Source organism: Squalius cephalus, assembly GCF_949319135.1.
Source record: "Squalius cephalus genome assembly, chromosome: 2".
NCBI classification, from domain to species: Eukaryota; Metazoa; Chordata; class Actinopteri; order Cypriniformes; family Leuciscidae; genus Squalius; species Squalius cephalus.
The window spans coordinates 49,039,086-49,062,408 of record NC_137123.1 but is presented as its reverse complement, the minus strand read 5'-3'; the positions used below and the strand labels follow the sequence as shown (position 1 = coordinate 49,062,408).

The window sequence follows — 23,323 nt, the reverse complement described above, 5'->3', positions numbered from 1 at the left end:
AAATGTGTAAAGGAGTCAAAACAGAGGCAGGAATCCCTCCATCGCATACACAAACAATCTGCTGCGAGGAGACGTGGTTCTGATGCCTATACTGAACTGTGATGGGCAACATGGACATCATGACTACTATGATGAGCAAAAAAGATATGCGTGAGCATTCTGTCCTATATCATTCGAACCGCACAAGAGTTAATTTGGAAGCGCACCGAGACCCATCTTTTCAGTGGTCTTGGTCCGCTTGTTTGGTGCGCACCAGGGTTCGCATGGTAGCGTTTACCCTTATTCAAATGAACCGCACTAAGAGTGTGTTCACACTTGGCATGTTTGGTTCGATTAAAACGAGCCCTGGTTCGATTGCTCTGTTAGTGCGGTTCATTTGAATAAGTGTGAACGCTGCCATCCGAACCCCTGGTGCACAAGGTTTCCTGTCTCTGTTTTGACTCCTTTACACATTTTGAAGCTCTTCTCGAGTTCTCAGCTGGTCAAAATGCCATCATATGCAGACTACGCACATACAACGAGCGCATTTATCCCAGCACACGGCATTGTTTTGGATGTTCGGCAAGTTCCTTCTCAAAATAGGCAAATCGTCATTAAAGCCGACCAATCAGGTTGTGAACATATCTCTATGCCTTTAAGTTTGGTCTTTTTTGGTTCGGTGATAAAAATGCCAATCTGAACACTACTCGGACCAGGACTAACTGTTGTTGTTGTTGTTTTTGGTCAGGAAAAAAGGAACCAAGCAAACCAAAATACAAGTGTGTTAAGATTGAATACAAATTGATCATCAAAAACTGTGGAAATCTAATAAATGCATAAAACTTGTAATCAAATAAAAAAAATATACAACTCCCTTTACAATAAATAATTTTTAACTTTCTGTTTGATGTTTACCCGAACCGCTGCCCTATTGGTTCAGTGTTGAGTTTCTTGCAGGAGAGTTTGGGGGCTGAAATAAACTTTTAAATTATGCATAAGATTTATGTGGCAGGAAAAAAAATTCTTGATTGTGTGCTATTCCTTAAATACTGTTTATTAAACTGCATTATTATTATTATTATTATTATTATTATTATTTACTTTGAGAAGTACATTTTACTAATGTATTTCTGTCATAATTTCTTCAAGTAAAACCAAACTTTTATTTCGGCAGGTTGTAGTGAAGACCTTTGAGTTTCTGTATATGATATGAAAATATATTTTCTTAAAAGGGTTATATGTAGAATTAAAAAAACCTTGTTATTAGCGTTATGTGAACTGTAGCCAGCAACTTCTTGCTCATGCTCGCACTCATGCACATGTAGCGTACAAGAGACTACACGTGATTCAATGCCCTGATATATTCACGGCCAAGTTCTTTTATGTTCTTTGCTTACAAGTAAAAAGAAGTTGGAAATTTGCAGTTATATACTGTTAACGAACTTCCAGACACCTTCCACGCTGCTGAGAGCGACGTTTAGATTAATATGCAAGTATGTACTGTGCGCTTTCCTCTCAATAACAAAATAAACACAATTCAAATTGACAGTGGTGAGTAAACAGCAGATCCGATCCGAATCCGATTCTGAATCTGGGAGTCACGATCCGATTCTAAAACGATTCTTGATTTACTTTTTACAGACTTGAAAATCTTAAAACCTTTTTTTATTATTACATATGTAATTATAAGTACTTTTAAATATAATTACATATTGAAAAAAAAAATTAAAACAATTGTATGCTAAGAATTTATAGTTTATAGCTTCAAAACATGAAAGCAAGTAGTAAATAAAAAAGAGGAACAAAGAAACATATTACAAGCAATAAACAAAGAGTGCTTTCAGTATTTAAGAGTATCTGAACGTTTTCCATTCAAGAGCTGTGAGTGATTTTTCTCTCAGCTTAACTGTTGTTTGATTATTACTGATGACATCATAGACAGCGGGAGATCTAATTAGCTGCATCCACACTTATGCACAGATCTCTTTTGAAATATAAGATGTTTTTGTCCTGTCTGTTTAATTCCTTTAGACATTTCGCATCATAAAAGCATTTTGAGGCCCAAGTACATTTAACCACTGACACAGTGTATTTGCAAGTAAACATGGTAATTTATGTCTTAAGTCAATGTAAAGAGTTGAGAACTTTACACAATTTATGTAGTATTTCTTATTTCTAGTGCTTGAAGTTTTTTCAGGTGGGTCTATTTCATGTGTGTATGTTCTATTGTAGTTTGTTTTCTTTGGTCTTTTTTATCACTGTTTACTTTGAGATTTTTAAGCTAGTATTAGTTTTTTAATTGATATTGAAAATGGTGCTAAGAATAATGAAATTTCAATGGTATTAAAAATGTATAAAATAAAACCAACTTATTTAAAGCAAAAATAACTACATTGTGATATATATTGTTATTGTGAACTAAAATGACTTGTATCGTGATATAAGATTTTGGGCATATCTCTTTTTGCAGATTAAAAATTGCATGACATTCCATGTTGTACAGTCTCTATCACGGTTACGCTCACATGACGTTGCTGTCCTACACGCAGTCACGAAAGCTTATCGTTTGCATGCTTTTTTAAGCATTGCAGCTGAAAAACAGGTGATTTTTTAACGTTTTTCTTTTTAATATTATGTTCTATTCTACCATGCAAGCCTGGCATTTCCATTTGCAAAGGCTCATTTCTTCAAATGGCATGTATCTCACTCATGAACAAAAAACGAACAAGTTTGTGTGCATTTTTGTTTACAAAGTGAGTGCTATAAAATGTGTCACTGACAGAGGAAGCTTTCCAAGTAGAGTGAATATATAACCCTAAAGTGCCCTTGCACCATACATCAGAAAATCCAATTACACCAAAAGTGATCTGCAAATTGAATTGAACGTATTTATATGAACAACAGGAGGTTTCTTTAATACACCTTAACGATTGCCTAATGCCATCACTAATACCTCTCTATTTGAATGTAGTCACTTAAGGAAAAGCCTTTATGGGAAAAATCTATTAAATATGCCATCAAAGAGTACCGGTGGTTTAGTCTCAAAAAGGATTACATTCTGGACCCCTCTCTCTCTCTCACTCTCTCTCTCTCTCTCGCTTTGGTGCATGACAGAGACAGAGAGGGAAAGAAGCGGAAAATAAAAATATATAGATAAAACAGGGGGTTGAGAAAGAAAGATTTTTAGATTAGGCCTAATGCTGAATAAATATGGAGAGATTTGCGGAGGAAAGTCAGTCACGCTCAGTACCTCGTAAACACTCTCCATTTCTCCTCCTGCTGGTCCACCGGGCCACTAAGCTGGTCAGAAGCGGCAACCCAATTACTATTGATCACCGCACTTCAGGAAAACGAGAGAGAGGAAGAGTGCAAGGGGAGAAAAGAGATAGACAGATAGACAGCAAAATCTATTCAAAAGTGAGCATCACTTTGCCCTACTCACTCTGGAGGGCGCAGGGCATTACTGTGTGCTCATTTGGTACACCCTAAACGAGGACGTTTGGCACTGCGACATTATTTTGTATCGGAATGTTACTTTGACAGCAGCGATATAAACGGGTGCATCCCATTTGTTAATAGCCAATAGGAATCAGTTCTGTCACAGCCATGAATCATGACTTGCTACATGCTAATTAGAGGAAGGTGGTATTATTCTCATTTTATTACACGGCACTGTGGAATACTTGAACCTGATAGGTCAATCACGCCATCCAGCGGTATGTTATTCCCCGATAACAACCGCTGAAAACAGTCAGCAGAGCTATACGCTTGCTAGGAACGTTTTTTCTTTGTGGAAGCTTTGCGTTTGGTGAGCTAATAAAATATCAAAACCTAGTCAAATCAATATTTTGTGTACAGTTACTTAATTATGTCATCCAGTATTGTGGACTCTTTTGCTTCATTCAAATGCAGCTGCTGCCAATTTGCAACTATTGTTTTGTACACTGTTGGATTATAAGATAACAAACAGGTATGATTTTAAAACAGTTTCATCTCAGATCAATATCTCTTATCCCCATTATTATTTATGTGGCGAAATGCCGTGTAATAACTGGTATGACTGTACCGTATCCCTTAAATGTCCATCTAGTTTGAACTTGCCGCGCTAGCAACTGCTTTCTCTGCGGAAGTTTAAAGAGCTAATAAAATATTTAGACTCAGATCAATATTTCATGTATAATTATTTACTAGTAGCAAGCAAGTAGCCGTGTAACAAGCGAGATAATGTACATCCAGCCGGTTGTTATCGCAGAATAAACCCCTTCAGGCTGATGCAAGACCGCTTCGGGGTCCCGATAACAACCAGCTGGATGTACATTATCCTTTAACTATAGAGCAACTGATTGGATAAAATGTGTAGTGCACAGGATGAGTCATCACAATTTCTAGTCTGTTTTTCACAAAAACTTTTAAATGTGTACATCTGCTAAAAGTTAACTAGCATGCTAAATGTACTCTATGGCCTCATCTAAAAAAATCCTTGCGATTGTGAGCATTTTTTGTTTACAAAGTGACAAAAAAATTTGAATGACGTACACCGGACCGGCATGAGGGCTGGGCAATAAGGTTGTCGAATAGGCAGACAAGTTTCAATCCTTCACCTTCAGCAACCTGCCACTCGCATGAAACCTTTCCAGAAATTAGCAAATGACAATGATCCAAACAATTCCCAATGGACAAAAATCCATTTAAGAAGTTTAAGAAGTTGTTCCAATCACATATGCATCACAATAGGGGAAAAAAGACAATTTCAGTTTCATGACGACTTTAACATCTGCCAGATCTGTTCAATTATCATGGGGCTATTGAACTATAAAAGGACTAAACAAATTGCATATCTATAAGCGTACATGGAGCTGCTATGCTCACACGGGTGATGCAGAATACATTTTCCCCCTTCTTCTTTCATAATGTCCTGTCATAAAAATGGCAAAATAAATAAACCATACAAACAACATGCCGCTTTGAAAAAGTCTTATTCTTCACCCAGCCTAAACATTTTTTTTTTTTCCAACAGCATACCTGCTGGTATAGCTATTATTTACTCTAAGAAATGTTTAGGCTTCATAATATTATAATAAAAATCCCTGCTTATGTGATAATGAGGATGATAGCTAGCAAAAACATTATTGGATGTTAGTGGAAAGATAAACCACCAATATGTCTGGCGTATGCAGCAATCGCAGTGACAGTAAATGGGAGAAGAAGTGGAATGATATAAGAGAAATGGCTTCCCGACAGTCGCCGCATGAACATATCGGCCTCATTCCGCCAATGAAGCCAAAATCTACACTGCCAGGTTCTCAGCTCCACTGTCAGCTATCACAGCTAAACCAACTGTATGCTTGGGCTGTATTAGATAGCAGACGAAACTCAAAGCTTTACATCTCCATGTCATTACGAGTTATGACTAGAAATTTTCAAGCTTAAAATCCCAACGGATGAAAGCGGGGTTTCATTATTTCTGCATGTTGGAGGATTATTTGATACGTTTTTATATCATTGTATGAAATACAGAAATCTATGAGGACAGAAGGGTTCCAAAGCCTTCAATGAATAACATAACAATAAAACATCTTAAAACATTAGGCAACCATTTGTGTGGTTCAAAAACATAATGTCACCTACAAACCAGTAAAGTAAGTATCCTATAATTTCACAGAGACCAAAAATTTGTATAAGAAAGACGTTATACTTATGAGCATATCAAACCAAAGACCAACCTTCAGTCAAGAAAAGTAGATAATAAATTAAAATAATGAGACTAGAACCACTGTGAAAAGGCAAAATGCAAGGTCTCACTTTGAAATTTATATTTACATTTTTTTTTTAAATAAAATCTAAATAAATCAGTAAAAACATTAAAAAGTAGCATTAACCATGGTGGTAATATGAAGCAAAATTATGAATTTACTTACTAATTATTTACTTACTGTCTTATTACAAATACCAGTTATAATGCAAGAATTATGGCAAATATGGTTTCTTAAGGTAGCGTTAATACCCTATAATAAAAATACAAATAAATTAAAAGATTAAAGAATAAATAATATATATATTTTTAAAAATAATTAAAAAAGGATAAAAAATATTTTTAACAATCTTAAAGGTGACATTAATAAGTGACCAATATCACAAAAAATAAGAAAATAATATATAATATATATATATATATATATATATATATATATATATATATATATATATATATTTGGTTTTTTTTTATTATTTGGTTTTTTTATATATTATTTATTCATAAAAAAATAAAAAATACACCTTAAGAAAAGTTAAACCATAACAATGGTAATATGAAGTCATGGATTTACCTGAACTTACTAGTCTTAGAACAAATACAAGTTAACTGTGGTAAATATGGTTCATTAAGGAGAATTAATAACTGACGTTGTTTTAGGTTCTTTCTTTCTGCCTCACAGAAACCGTAACCATTCTAGAGAAGTAGAGCAGTTATTAAGTTGTTTTAGATGTCACGAGTTTGGTTTAACAGTTGGCGCAACAAAAAGGAAAACTTTTGCTGCACATTGCGCACTTTCACTCTCTCCTCACACATACACGATTGAGAGCAACTCCCTTAATATGCAAAAGAGACCCTAATAATAGTGAGGTGGCGTTTTCCGGAAGGTCCCTAAGGGAGTTAAGAAGGCTTGAGAGATTAGTAACAGTGAGACACAGACTGACTGGCATACAAATATATATACACACAAACACCTCAAAGCTCATGAGTGTGAGGAGAGATCAGTCACAAGCAAGAGAAATAAATGAGATAGGGCAATATGTCTGTAAAGGTACAATATAAATATCATGAATATGACTTTCCAATGATACATTTTCATAGTTTCAGAACTTAATCAAGAATGAATTTTTTGGGGTAGATATTTAAGAACTACATCTGAACAAGTGAATGTCAATCAATGCATTTGGAAAGTAATACAGAATACTGTGATAAAATTGACCCAGTTTTTTTAGGTAGGTTGCCATCTATATTTATCTGAATATCTTTAGTACATAAAGATAAAAGACACATAAGTACCGAGTAATATTAACAGGTTTAGTATTAGTTGCTTGTAAATATGCCTAAATCACTGTTATTTCTATAGTAAATACACGTAACTCCCAAAACTAGGACACACACTTTACTTTAATATTTCTGTACTTTAATATTTCTCTACTTCTGTACTTAATATTTCACATCAAATCTGATTGCTCTTGAGAATCGGTTGATAGCAGTTATATAAATGCAGTGACTGAATAGAAGACAAATCATATTTTTTTGTTTTCAAACATTACAATGATCCATGCACTAAGCTGTTGTATAACAATGTCAGTTTTCCAATTCCTAACCTTTTGAAATGCATCCACAAGACCGACTTAAAGAGGCAACAAGATTCAAAACAGATGCAGAATATTCCCGCTTCATTTCGCACCACTCTAATGAAATGATATTAATAATCTATAGTCTAATAGTGTAGAGTCTAATAAATATCCCAAACAGTCAGGTAATCATCATATTGGCTCAGTTTTAATAAATACCCCTTACCCAAACACCCCACCCAAAGAGACAGAGTGATTTAAAAGTTACAGTTGTGCTGAAAGGGAGAAGAAGAAAAAATTAATCAGGTCTCACTGGGGTGCCTCCGTCCTCGGCTGCTGAGGCAATAATTTGATTTTATATTAAATGACTGCTTAATTATAATGAATTTTACTGGTAATTGCAATTACTTTTCCCCCCTCATTGAAGTGTCCCCCGCACCGACACACAACTTATGAGGGCCAGTGCCTCAGAATGATAATCAACCCAGACTATAAGAGACAAGAGGAAACGATAATATCCACAGGTCAGGAATTTTTAACCATAATATTCTGGCTTGGATTACACTTAAATGAAGTTTAACATATATTACAATATTACTCTAAACGTGAATAAATAGTCAGTCTACGACCCACATGACTCATTTCTGTATGTGTGGGTCTTCATTACATTGTTGCAGTGCCAATGGACCACCAACCTCTCAATTCCTCTTCTTTAGAAAAACTAAATATGCATCTTGTTTTTTTGACCACCATCTTGTCATCGCATTTAAATAATTCTGTGAAAAACAAATATATTTGGTGTGTGGAATTATCAACAGAAGTTAGTGGGTGGGGGGGGACTTTTTCCACTACACTTTGTCTGAAAACAGCTCACACAAATATTCTATATTGAAAAAAAAAAAAAAAACGTTCGCATCAAACCAAATGAGCACCTGCAAAAACAAACACAGATGTTGGACTTGAGGTTTTCCGGGACAACGCTGCATCTTTGTGCTGTGAAGATAATCACAGAGGAACAGACACGACATTCAGATTTAACCTGCTCTGGGAGACTATTCTCCTAACTATTATAAAATATATTAATAAACATATTGAGATAACTTCATTAAAGCATTTAGATTCATTGGTGAATAGGTAAATCTTCATATAACAAAAACAGCTAATTTGTTATAAATGTAATGCATGTATTAAATGTATAAAATTGTATATATATATATATATATATATATATATATATATATATATAAAAAAAAAAAAATAAATTTTAAAGTGTATTGGACTAATGTGAGAAAAAGTAAAGTCTGACAAAAAAAAAAAAAAAAAAAAAAAAAGTTAAGTCTATTCACACAGATTACCATAGTCAAAATACTTTTCATTTCATACGTAAAACTCGCAGAAAATGGAGTGAATAATTCCTCCAACAGAAAAACTACAGCGGCTTTAAATGCACAGACCTGCCGCTCTGCACCAATGACAGAAACTATGACAATGGGTACCTCGGCCTTGCCTTCTCTAATCAAACCTGGTGTGTGACCATTTAGTATGAAATTGGGATGGGAGCTTGCCAGCTAACCCCTTCTCAAAAATACACCCCGCACCCCGTAACATGATTAAGGATACCTGCTGTCCCATGCAGAGCCCACCCAAAACGCCAGACGTCCAACCGGGAACACACGCAGACCTTTCAAACAGGATTACACTGCCCACACTCATAGCGTAGTTCACCGGCCATTCGTGAAGAAAGAGCTGATGGAAATGCTCTTTTCACAGAGAAGCCGGATGTCGAGCCGATGGAAAATTACAATCTCTTGGAAAAGTTTGATGAGATTCTTTCGATTTAAGGCAAAAGTTTAGTGAGTCGTGTTGCCTACTTTTTTTGATAAAGAGAACGGTCCTGACGAAAATGGTTCAAATAAGATATGAAACATTTGCGATTACATAAATGCATGCCTATTTCTTTTTATATATATATATATAAAATTATGTGGAAAAAAATATTAACAGCTTGCAATGATAAAAATCTGACCGTAGAGAAGTAGTAATATTGAAATTTCCCTTGATACAGATAAGCCAATAATTATTTTTTAATGTTAAGGATGACAACTGATACACTGACAATATTATAGGGTTTGTAAAAAATAAATAAAAAACACCCACAAAATAAAGTATTAAGTGTTTGCGTGAAATTAAGTGAATTTAGGCACTACATACAGTATGACAGATGTATAACTATACCTTTTGAGATCTGAATAGAGAAAAATATATAGTGTTTGAATAAAACAAAAGTCTTCATAATAAATATGGGACCTCTGGGAGCTTGTTAGACTGTCCTTGAAAACAGGTGAAACCAATTATAGTCACTAATCAATGGATTGTAATGACACTTTGGCTATTATTTGACTATTTTGGTTTGTGTGTGTGCTCGGAAACAGAATTAGGCTAGATAAACATGCATAATAAGGTAAAAATAACAATTATAATGCATACAGTACAAATATGTACAGTGAAAATAATTTTAAAATAATCTTGGCTTGATGTAATAGGAAACGATGGGGAAAATTATATTTAACATTTTGAAAAGCAATTCAATACCAATGTCAATACATATAAATAAAAACCTTATGATCAAAATTCATACAAATGCATCAATATCTGACAGCATTAAGACGTTTCTCGTAAATTCCAATAAGGCCCATTTCATAATAATTTCGTAACAGTATTTACGTAGTAATTATTAAATATTCATACAATAAAATCCAACCAATAAATATCTTATCTAAAAATATAGAAAAAAACACAGCCTCGAGCTGTGATTTTATGACGCATCTGTGTGTTTGTGCGAGGACATGGCGTCTGTTCAAACAAACCGTGTGGAGAAATGGGTGTGGTGTTTCAGCTGAAGTGGCACTGCTGTGCCCAGATAAGAGTTGATGCCTATCCCTGCCACACACACACACACATACACATCTCCGGGTCCACACACTCACAATAACACACACACACACCAGCATCACTTGTATTACACAAACTTACACCCAAAAAGCCCTCCAATCTCACACACACAGACCTACAGACACATATCACCTCGCAGCTGCCACGCCTCACACACACACACACACACACACACACACACACACACACACACACACACAGCTGCTAGAATCACGCAGCAGTACGCAGTCTTCACAAATCCTGCAGATAAAACACCTTCACTCTCTATAGCACTCAGCAACAGAAGTTACAACACAACATATACGGTTTCATTTCTCGAGACCGACCGCCACCGCCTCAAGCTAGAGCATTGTGACCCATCCATAATGATGCACTTCTCCTCTTCTATTGACTGCGTATTCAAAACAACCACATTCATATTCACTTACACCTCACCTTCAAGCCCTTCTCAACACACATAGCTCAGTGTGAAAACAAGCACATAAAACATAAATATCTAGGAATTTACACTAAGAAACAAACTGTAAGGATGCTTATGTGTTTGGAAGGAAACAGTCTTGAGTTAAAGAGCACTTATTATACTGAAACAGAATGCAAAATCCATGATTGATTGTGAACATCAAAATCCAAAAGAAACGTTAAAAAAATCCAAGCATATGCAAAAATGTGCAGTTTTTACATCCATACCACACAATAATCAACTTTGTTCTAGAAGTCTATTGGCATTTGTATGAATCTTTTGCTCTGTCAATGGGAATAATATAAAGACTTGGCTGTATAAATAAATATATTTATATTTAATAAATAAATATATTACCTATATCGGTTTCATATATATACACACACACACATTTTTATAAATATATCGTTTTTTTTATATGAAGTCTAGCAGGTATGCATTATATTGATCAATTTTGACAGTAAATATTTTTACATTGTCATTTCAAATAAACTCTAATGGATGGAAAAATGTATATGGAAAAAATCCAAGGAAAAACATGTTTTCCACAAAAATATTAAGCAGCACAAATGTTTTAACATTGATAACAATAAGAAATGCTTCTTGAGCAGCAAATCAGCATATTAGAATGATTTTGTGAATGATCTCATGAAGGTTCATGAGACACTGAAGGTTCATTAAAATTCAGCTTTGCATCACAGAAATAAACTACATTTTAAAACGTTTTGAAATAGAAAAACAGTTATTTCAAATTGTAAAAATATTTCACACGATTTAAATGCTTTTCTGTATTTTTGAATAAATAAATGCAGCTTTGGTTACCAAATAGCTACCAAAACAATTTAGTTTCATTCATTAGAATAAAAATACCTCATTTAAAGATAAGCTTCACAATGGTGCCTGTATAAACATTTACATGTAGATGATAGCAAAAGTCAAAGTTCAAGGGAAAGGTAACAAAGGTGATTGACACCTGTCAGTTATACGTGGAAGTCTGGGTGTGGCCTCATGAAAGAGAGTGAGAGGGAAATATAAGAAAAAAGAGGGAGATCAAGAGAGAACGAGGCGATGACGGCAAGAGAAAACAACACCCAATAGGATACGGTGGGCCACGTTTACCACTTTGAAGATGGCAGTCGAGTCACAATAGACAGAGTAAGAGAGCCAAAAACAGAATGATTCACGCAAACAGCTACGAACAACTCTAAAGAAGCTGTAATGCCATTTCTGAACCCTTGAAACAAAAACGAGAGGGAGACGGATTGCTAATGTCTTACCTTTGCATATGCCCTGCAGTATATCAAACACACTCAAAGACACTTCTCTTTCAAACACCCATGCATTCAGCTTAAACTAATGCCCATCTGCTGCCACTGCTTTAGTCCAACCTAATGACAAAGTTTGGTGTTCACAGGGTGAAAAACCAGACAGAACCAAAAAGGGGAGGGAAAAACACTGGGGGAAAAAAAGATAAAAAGGGGGAAAGGGAAATTAAAAAGGCACAAAGGGGGAAGAAAAAGAAAGTGTGACCACTGAGGAAGGCTCAACAACTCGAATTCAAGTTTAGAGCCCCCCTTCGCGGAGTTTCCCCCTCCTTTTTTGGAGGCTCTCATATTTCTTGTCTGTTCCGTTTGAGTGGGGTCCAAGGGCCCCCCTCCATCCTAAAGTCAGATATATTCAGAGACACAACCTGTGTGTGCTGGACTGTAAGGACAAATAGGATATTTTGGGTGGGATTTTGGGGATGTTTTTGTCTCATCGTGCCGTCGTTATCCTTTTCCACCCACCCACCCACATGTCCTCCTGACAGAGTACTGTAAATGGATGAGCTGAAATATTATTAAAATCTCGCTTCAATTGATGATAAACACTTGTGCGCATTTTCATTCTCAGGTTTTTTGTCCTCTAAATGTGTACAAATCAACCTGTGTCAACCTATGTGTGTGTGTTTCCCATATAGTAACAGCAACACTAACAACTGTAGAGAATTGGATTTCGGTGTGTGTGTGTGTGTCACAATACGACTGTATGTTGTTCGGCTGACACATCACATAGTTGAGACCTTGCAACTGAAGAGAATTGGATTTGTGCGAGAGTGTGTGAGTGTGAGTCTGTGTGCTCAAATGAAATTAGTCACTGCTGTCTAAAGCTTTTTACTAGTGTATCACAAACACAATCACACTAAACACAAATTCCTCGTCCCCTATGGAGAGTGCATATAGCCATGACAGGACAGGACATGTTAACAAATCAAAATGTGTTTACGTCCCCCTATGCACACAATGCTGTGTTTTGGAGGTATTTTTGATGCCAACAAAACAGCTAGGCTCACTCCATCTATATATACACCACATCTGCCTTTTAGGCAGAGCATTTTAGGCCTCATATTCTAGACTAAGTGGTAGATTGTGTATTGCAATGGCTTATGGCTAATATTATGCTCACGTTCTAAATATTATATTTAATAATAAAGATTTGATATATACATCTAATATATATTTTACATTTTTAATTGATATCAAACAAATCTCAAATCAAAAAAAAACTATTAACTTAAAATTCACTCACAAATATTTGAATTTTGAGATTTCAAATATTGATTAAATTATTAAATGTTTAGTATTTATTATTTAAGTATTTATTTTTATATCTAAGTTGAGATGTTGAAAATGGCACAAAGGGGAACTAACATTTCTGTTAACTGGCCACGTGTGTGCAGTCCTAGGACAACGCCAATCAACAAAAGAATTCATCCAATTTGCATTTATACATTTGACAGATGTTTTTATTTAAAGCGACTTTTCCATTGCATTCAAGGTATACATTTATCAGTTACTGTTTGAGCTACAGAAACATGTCTTGTCTGAAATTTCAGTCTAACACTATTCTACAATATGGTATACACTATCGTTCAAAAGTTTGGGGTCAGTAAAAAAAAAAAATGTTTTGAGAAATTAATACTTATTTTCAACATTTATAATGCTACAGCAGATTTCAATTTCAAATGTTGTCCTTTTAAACTACTCATCAAATAATCTTATAAAAAATGTCATGGTTTCCACAGAAATATGAAAAATATGAAGACTGGAGTAAGGATGCTGAAAATTTAGCTTTGCCTTACATCCTATAATATATTAAAATAGAAAACAGTTATTGTATATTGTAAAAATATTTAACAACATTACTGTTTTTACAGTATTTTGATTAAAAAAAAAAAGCAGCCTTGGTGAGCATAAGAGACAAAAATATTTATAAAATGTCAACGGAAGTGTATATGATAAATATATCATGATGATATATATTAAGGCTGTCAATTGAATTTGTGGGTCCTGGGAACAAATTATGATGGCTCTGGTTTGGTAGGCTATACGTTTTCTCAAGTTCAATTAACGCACACATTTTTTTAATGGTCTCACAACCCTCACCTACACTCCCACCTCACCCGGGCATCCTTTTGTCCCAACTCTACCACAGTTAAACTGGCAATGGAAACCTCTGTTTTTTAGAGGTGTAAGTGCACATGCAGACTGCAACCTCTTCAGCCACTTCCTCCCAGCTCCCCTCCCTTGTGTGACCCACATGTTCTGGAGTGCAGGGTCAAGCCCCAGAGATCAGAGACACAGAGGAGAAAAAGAGAGACAGAGAGCTGCCCCATTCCTCCCTCCACCCTCTGTATATCCCTCTGTATATCCCTCTGTACCCCTCCTCTCTCTCTCTCTCTCATCCTCCACTGAATCTCTCTCTCTGGGTAACAAAAGCAGGCCAGGGCAGGAGAAGGCCCCCTCTGCACATGAGTGTGAGAGGCATGACCGACAGAGCAGAAATACCAGCCCACAGACTCCTCCACAGTCACCATTCAAATAAGCCAGAGAGAGCAAGAGAAGGAAGGATGGATGGAGGGAGGGAAAGAGAGAGAAAAGGCACAATGAAATGCTCTGTATTTGAAGGGGAGAACTAGATCAAAAAAAAGAAAGAGAGAAGGAGAAAGAGTAGAAAATGAATAATAGGAACAGGAAGGAGTCTACGAATGGAAATGAGGACAGCACATTCAGGGAGGATCGAGGGAAAAAAGGGAAGAGAGGAAAGAAAGAAACAGAGAGAGAGGTTTGCTGCTTTGCTGAGCTCTGCAGGTTAACCTAATGTGTAGATCTGGAGAGATTTGCAAAGACATTTTTATTCATCTATGATTAAAGTCTCTCTCTCTCTCTCTCTCTACCACGCTCTCTGACAGGAGGTTTGTTATGTTTTGTTTGTTTTTTCCACTACATACACAGAAATATTCCCTCATTGCTTTTCCTGCATGTTCTCACACGCATGCAAATTAACTTTACACACTTAAAGCCGGATGCATGTGCTCACGCACACACCTAGTCGTTCAATTGGTACACCGGCACGGTAACTTTATGACAAAAACATGAAGATGAGACATCAAATTCACTGATTATACACATACAGCCGAGTGCTTTGGGGATAAACACACATTTTTGCTTTGCTTATATTAACACAAGTGCTCTGGCCAGCAGACCCTCTAGGCAGCCCATCCATACAGATTGTGCAAATATGATTCAGATGATGTACAAGCACTACCCAGGAAAGAAAAAAAGAAAATGTATTCAATTTATAAATTAAAAATAATAGTTTGTAAAAATGATCAAACATGGGTTGCCATGAATTCTTACACCACTGGCTTTGATGGCTTGGCATATGCGTTCAAGTCATATGGGCTAATTTTATGTCATTTTCTAAAATTGATAGTCCCTAGTCAGTCATTCATTCATTGCATGGAAAAGAAAAGTGCAAACGTAATATAAAATACTCAGTTCGCTTAAAATAAAAATTCTGTCATCATTTACCCTCACGCTTTTTCAAACGTGTATTATTTTATTTCTTCTCAGGAATACAAAGAAGAATGTTGGTAACTAAACAGTTTTGATTACAAAAAAAAACATTTCTCAAAATATTTTATGTTCCACAAAAGAAAGAAAGTCATACAGGTTTGGAACGACATGATGAGTAAATGACGACAGAATCTTAAAGGAGAACTTGGTAACTTTTTTAACTTAATAAAACTGTCTAGAATTCATTTGGATGGTTAAACAACCTGTTCTGGTGATATTGGTGACTTTCCCCGCTCCCCCCAGCGTTCCCAGGCGGAAAACCAACCTTGCAACTTGGGGACTACCGTCCCGGCAAGATAGAAATTGGAAGTCTCGTGAGAAGCGAGAACGAGAACGAGAGCGAAACACGAATTGCTTTACGGCAATTCGACATAAACACACACGCATGTATGATGTATTACTAGATTACCCACCTCGGTAGACATAGCTCCACACGATACAGTTGGCTTGCTCCGATCAAAACAAACACACATGAGCAGCGGTAGAGAGGGGGAGGAGGCCGCCGCAAGTGAGTTTTTTACGACCGTGTTGTGAAATATACGCCCCCCCACAGCTGTAGGGGGAGCTCGTGGGGAAAACATGCGACAACAAAAGGAAAAATCAGCGAAGAAGTGACTAGAGTTCGCTAGAGTTGCCGAGTTCTTTAATTTTTGAGTGAACTGTCCCTTTAAAAGTGCAGTCTACAAGGGTTTGTTCACATTTTTACATCAAAACATTTAAAACAAACAAACAACTTAAAGGTAAGGTAGGCAATTTTCAGAAAGGCTAGCAATAGCGAGCTAGCTTTGAAAGCATAAGATCCCACCCCCCTTCAGAGCGTCTCCAAAGCCACGCCTCCTTCAAAACACATGAACGCGTACAGCAGGGAGCAAACAAAAGCATCGCGAGAGAACTCGTGAATGAAATAGAATGAAACGCGCTGATGATGTGTGATGTCTGCGCGAGCAGAGAGCGTGAAGATATGAAAATACATATGTTGACAGGCAGGTATGACATCGTATCGGACCGAATGCAATGATTGGACGAGCATTTTATGGTCCTACACCTTCCACAGACGATATATATAAATACATTTAGACCACTTAACTTAGTGATTGCTATCAGGATGTGAAGAGACTTTCAATCTGCATAACAAAAAATGTTTCTGGAACAAATTGCCTACCCTGCCTTTAATATAGATCATTCTGTTCTTATAGTGAAAGGCCACATGGGCATTTTAGGTGAGCTTATTTAACAGCTTTAGTATTTGTCTTAAACTTGAGTGGAAATCCTTACCTGGATTCTCCGATTTGGAGATGTTGAGTTGGATGCTCTGATCTTCATCTTGTTTCTCCTGACCCAGAATCATCCAGTTCTCCAGTACATCTGAGTCCGAGTCCGAATCCAGATCCTCCACAAAAGGAGGTATAGATTCAGAAGAGCTCTCGTCGGATTCAGAATCCAACACCACGATATCATCTGGAGAGCTCCTTCCTGTTTGAACTTGTGGTGGACAGGGTGAAGGTAAGCTATTGGGATGCAACATCCTTTTCCAGTATTTTGATGATTGACCTTTGTTAGCACACACGCTGTCATCTTCCTCTGTGTTGTCTGACACTGTGATGGTATCTGGGCCGGAGTCGATCACAATAACATCTACAGGTGGAGCAGGAGGCAAGGACTTCTGCTGTGGCTGAGTCCGTGGTACTGGTGACTGGACCTCTCTCGAGTCCTCGCGGTCCTCCTGGATCTCAGCGTTGTAGTGCAGCTGGGAATAGAGCCGGAACTCCAGCTCGCTGTCAGCGTCAGACAAACCAGAGTCCGCCTCATCCCCGTACAGTTCGTCCTCATAGTCCTCCCGCTCCTGATACCCTGAGAACATCTCAAGGTGATCCCTGAACAGAGAACAGCCCAGCCATAAACATCATCATGAGTCATCATTCAATGGCCATAAAGATTACTTTATTCAGAATATCATTCTGCCAATATCGGCACAAGCCCCACCACAAAAAATAACTAAATATTTTGATATCATTATTTTATTTTAAAAAACATTTTTTGGTTTAAAACACAAACTAGATTAATTTATAAGGTTTTTAATTTGCAATAATAACAGAAAATGAAACCATGATTTTACTTATGTTCTAGCTGATTCTTTTAATACTATCAGAACTCATTAGAAAATATTAGATTTTTAATGAGTAAACTTTGCATAGATAGATAGATAGAGACACTTAACAAGTCAAACAGTTTTATTCAAAGCCCTTAGAAGACAATCTGTTTCCATAACACAAAGTGCAATGATGTAGACAAAGCACAGCTACTGTTTACTTTTGATCAAATTGTCAGTTTACTGCTTTGTCTTCTGTATAATAGCAGTTAGGCCAGTCCATGCATTATAATACATTGTTTTGTTGTCCTCTATGTCTCACTTGTCAAAAAGCACGAGTGGATTTGTTTCAATTTAGCCTGTTTGACAGCCACACATAAGTCACAAAGAGAGATATTTCTGGTCAAATCCATGAAAACGATTCGAAACATCACGAACACAGCCGATTTAACGCATAAACAACACAACAGAACACAAGCTATGGACACTATGCTAACTGGAAGCCTGAATAATTCAGTAAAAACAGGAATGGTTCACAATAATAAATATCTGTATAAAAGCAATGACTACATAAAAAAAAACTTGCCATCTAACAGCCTTAAATCAATGAATACTCATATTAGGCAACATAAATTTGATGAACATGTGTTAGCTTCAGTGCTATTAAGTGCTACTCAATGACCCACGTGTGTTCACGTACACATGGCTGTCGGCTGTGGATGTATTACTACTAAACGGGCACGACAGTGTTTTAAAACATCTGTAACCTTAACTACACAATATGACAGGTTTTAAATGGCTTTCTACCAGGCTGAATAAAAATCTGACCTGTTTACAAGTTCCGATTTGCAACGCGGTGACACTCGCTTCCGGACTCCGCAGGAAATTAAATGGTTGGCCAACTATTCTTCATCCCTGGGAAAAAAATGTACTGAAGGTTAGTGTGGCTCTGAGTCTAGGCACTGTTTCAACTGTTACCATACTTGTTCATAGTGTGAATGGGAGAGGGTTTGGAACTCTTTGAACTGTTTATACTTGAATGTTCTGTTTGTAGGAATTTGTACTTACAAGAAACATAAGGAAGCCAGGCATTAAACAAATGTCTACTGAAGGCCTAAGGTCTTTTTTTACAATTTGTTCAAATTGATATAGTGTCGTTGTGTAGATGTTGCAGTTAATGAATAATGATAATTATTATAATAAAGGTTTGATTCGCCTTGGGTATTGGTCAGAAAGCAGACAATAATAACTAAAAACATAACACACACCAAATGATAGCCTAAAGCATTGCCTCATAACTTGGCTACAAAAAAACAAAAACAAAATAAATACAAAACACATGTATGTATGTTTGTGTATGTGCAATATCTGTATGTAGGCCCATGCATTTTTATTTTTTATTTTTTTATTGTTAACATGTTGGCCTATAGCCTAGCCTACATATTTAAGACAATTTCATTTGTAGCTAACAGTTATCCAAGACATAAGCTGGCATTTCAAGATATTTTTACTTGAGATGTGAACTTCTTGCTATCTTCATTGCTGTGATAGAAATAACATGCAAAATGTCATTTTATCAGTTGCTATGTTTGGCCTCTTCTGAGGTCCAGAATTTACATATCTTAACAGCAGCAGCATATCTGTCACAAACATATCTATCTGAATACAAATCACACATTTTTGTTCTTTCTTGCTTGCTTTTCTCTTTCTTTCTTTCTTTCTTTCTTTCTATTTTTGTGAAATCACAGGCTATACCTTTATCATCTCCAGAGCCTATGACATGAACAGAGCTCGCGACTGATGTGGGAATCACGGTGTGAATGCCATCTGATTCTGAAGACGTCCCCATGCGTGTCAGTGTCAGAAAAGGCCATCAAAGCAGTGGATTGTTTTCTTTCAAAAGGTTACATTTCCTAAATGAAGCCAAAAGCCCACCACATATGCCATATTTTGGGAGAAAGCTATAGCAATAGGGATTGCAGCTGGAGAACGGAATGCCTGGCTGCTCTTGCCATATTGGACGTATTTGTTGATCGTTATTACTATTATTGTTTTAAAAGGAAAAGGGAAGGCGCTTGTTCATCTGTTAATCTGCACAAATTCAAACCAGTCAGGTGTTGAAGATGGAGTCACAAGCGAGGATGCAGGCTTTCCCATTCCAATATCTGATTTCACATGGCTGTTCTGCATGAGAAAGATTTTCATTTGGAAAATGAAGCCAAATGGCCACCTTCACCTACCCCTGCGCTTATATCGCTGATGTCTCCAGTCTGCACCTTCAGTGTGTTATTCAAGTGTAACATTGCCCCATACTGTGCTATGATCAATATTTGAGCATACAATTATCATGGCATTGAAAGTTATAAGTCTATTTGGGTGCTATATACAAACATAATAGCTTTATTGCTGTGTAGGAACCAAGCTATAAAGATGGGGAATCCCTAATAAAAACAATGAACGTTATACATAAAGCGTACCAGATTGTACACTAAATAATGGGTTAATAACAAATGTAAATAATAAATAAGTTTGTTTTTTCTTCAGATAAGGTTCTCTCTCTCTCTCTCTCTTTTGTTTGTGCAGGCAATATAGAGCCTTTGATTCTGATCATTTATTATAAAGGGTGATGTCATTCGCCTGTTTGATTGTTTTCCTTTTTGAGGGTCCACTTAGAATATCAAGGCACAGTTTGACCCCAGCATGTCGCTACACGTCACATGATCTGGAACAAAACATTGAGTGAAGAAACCCATGTCCTCTTTGTGTGGTCTGGTGTTGTGCCAAGTGTTGACAGGTCTAGAACTGGCACTGTTTCCTGCTGAGGCTCGGGGTTCACTACTTCAGGAGACATTTTCACAGTTAATACATAAAATGCATCATGATAATAAATCACTCAATTAGATCATTTCCAATTTGATACAGATTTTTGGCATAACACCAAACATGGCGTGTTGCAGAATAAGAAAAACCTCTTTTTGACTTTCAGTATGAGGATTCTGTTTCTGCTGACAATCATTCTGCACAAGTTATTAACACATAGGCTATCCATGTTTAATAATAATACTCTAATAGGACAATAGCACATCAATGTTCTCTGCACTTCAAACTAACAATATTATTTAAATATGGGGGGAAATGTACATGTTAACACCTTTGATTTGTTAAATAAGCCCAGGTGGGAAAGTATGGTTTCACAGATTTGACAGCTCCGCAACAAAAGCTTTTCTTTGTGAGTTATTATAACCAAGAAAATTCCAATTTCAGGTTTTTGGGAGATACAGATATGTAAAGTAATTAAGTAGGCCTAATATGTAAAGTAATTGCTTACCAAAAAATGCTCCGAATATAGTCTGACGAAATACAGGTGGATCCAAAAGGAGATCTCCTTCAAACTGCATATTTCTGTAAATATTTTATTTAGGCTACTTTTTATTTTATTTTTAATGACAGTGTAGAAAAAAAATCATTATATTTTGAGGAAACAAAAAGCGAGCTATTAAAAAACACGTAAAAAGTGTGTTTCTGCGTAAACATTGAGGGTCAGAGACAGACAGTCAGAATTCCTTCTGTTGTTTTTGTTTTTAAATGTTTACTGATAAGACGCTTTTTGATTATGTAGATTGTTTTATGGGAGCTTGCGGGGAAAGCATTCGATTATTGGACTGCTATAACACCATTCACAGACCAAATGAGTTGAATGAAAACAGAGGCGCCATTAATGTTGTTGATTTTCTCTGTGTATTTGTTTACTTTTTATTTTAATTGTCCTCATTGACTCCCGCGTCTCGGTCAAAAGCGATTATTTCCGCTTCCAGCAGGGCAACAACCAAAATCCCCCTTACCAAAAACTCTCCGCGCTTTAATTAGCCTACTTTATTAATTAAACCAAGAAGGAGCCTGAAACACCACATTTTGTAATCCTATCACGTTAACACTGCATGAGCGGTGCAATGCTGCCAATCGAAATATTAACAGAGTCAGAATTTCAGACTACAAAAATATTACTTAAATATTAGGCTATTATAATTATTTTTTATATTTGCATAGGCCTAAATATATTTCCAAGCATATTTGAACTTTTTAGTTACAGAGCAATTTAGCTAATACATTTTTCATAGTAGCATAGTTTCTAAAATATGTTGTCACAGCCATTGTAAATTATATGGGACAGCCTTCAAAATATGCTATAAGACTTTTGAGAATCTTTCTAACGTGTCTTGCCTTTTTTCTTCTTTTATTTTAGTGGGAACAATAACTGTATAGGCTATTTTTTTTTTCATAATAATTTTTAGGCTGTTGTTGTTGCAATAATAATGATAGTAATAATAATTCTGTAATTATACATTAAAAGGCTTACATGTCAAATGACATGGGCCTATGTATAAGCTATAGATTTTATTTAGTTTTTCAGGACTATTGTAGCTGCAATAAGGTTAAGCGGAAACGGTGTCATTCGACTAATAAATCCATTAGAATAAAAATCACAGTGCTATTTTATCGTCCTTGATGTCTTAAGAATTATGCCTGTGGTTTGACCATCGTGGATGCAAAACTGAGTAAATGAATTCTATGATTTTAAAGTCTATAATTAAATGAAAAAAGGAAATTCTGTGGTCTCATGCATGTGTTAAAGGAGGCGATATGAAGGGAGGACGGGGAAGAAAGAGTGGACGTTGATGTAAGTTGATGTAGGACAAGCTTGGCCTTTGATCTTCGAGCGGAGAGTCGTGTGTAGCGATGCGGTTACATCGCCTCAGGTCACCGTGACAACAGACACCTGCACAGAAACAGCCAGAGCTTCACAACTCACAGAGGGCAGTTCAAACTCTGCATGGGCTCTATCCTCAAAATATCATTCTTTTATTTATGTAGTATTGCAAATGAATACGGGCTTTCCGTCATGCGCGAAAAATGTTGTAATTAAATAATTGACCTCTGGGCCAAAATTATCTGAGACAAGCCACGGGCCACTCTGAATTAAATTAATAAGGTCTAAAGCTTCATTCATTATTCTGCCTTTAGCCCTCTATCAATGGAACATGGCTTTATGGGGCGCGATTAAATGAGCTACATTTGTTGTTTTCTGAGAAGAGGTCAGAGAGTGCTGAACGGCGCGTCCATCGCATTGTTCCGCGCTCAATTGTGTCTGTGTCGCCCATGAACCTAGAGACCTCGAATCATCGCCTGGCGTCATCCAGCGCGTGCTTTCACGTGCATTGTCGGTGCTATACGGGGGAAAAAAAGCAAAAACATTCTGCAGAAGTCTTGTTAGGTTGACAAAATGATGCTTTAAAAAGTCAAATCAATGCAACCAAAAGGCCTCACCGACTGAAACTTTTTTTGTTGTTGTTTTGGCAGATAGCCTTGTTTGGTAACACTTCTCACTCAGGCTAGGCCTACTATAAAGCATTATTACACCTGCATTATTAATGCTTTATAGACCAATGGTGAATGTACATTCAAATAGCCAGTAGCCTATGAAATGGTAAAAAAAAATAATAATAAAAAAAAAAAATATCAAGCATAGCCTATATTTTCATATATTTTTGAATAGGTTATACATGGATTTTATAAATAAATAATTTTATAGATACATGTTTTATTAACTGAATATTG

The 23,323-nt window shown here is 36.3% G+C and overlaps 1 protein-coding gene across 1 annotated transcript in view; it reads right to left on the bottom strand.

The window, feature by feature from the left end:
• zcchc7 (zinc finger, CCHC domain containing 7) overlaps positions 1–18,618 on the bottom strand; it is a 53,849-nt gene extending 35,231 nt beyond the window's left edge. Inside the window, exons 1-2 of the mRNA XM_079864772.1 lie at positions 18,536–18,618; positions 16,894–17,492 (exon numbers count right to left, since the gene is read on the bottom strand). Coding sequence (XP_079720898.1) covers positions 16,894–17,479 — 586 coding nt within the window. The 5' untranslated portion in view covers positions 17,480–17,492; positions 18,536–18,618. The remainder of the gene's footprint in view (positions 1–16,893; positions 17,493–18,535) is intronic.
• Positions 18,619–23,323: the final 4,705 nt, after the last annotated feature.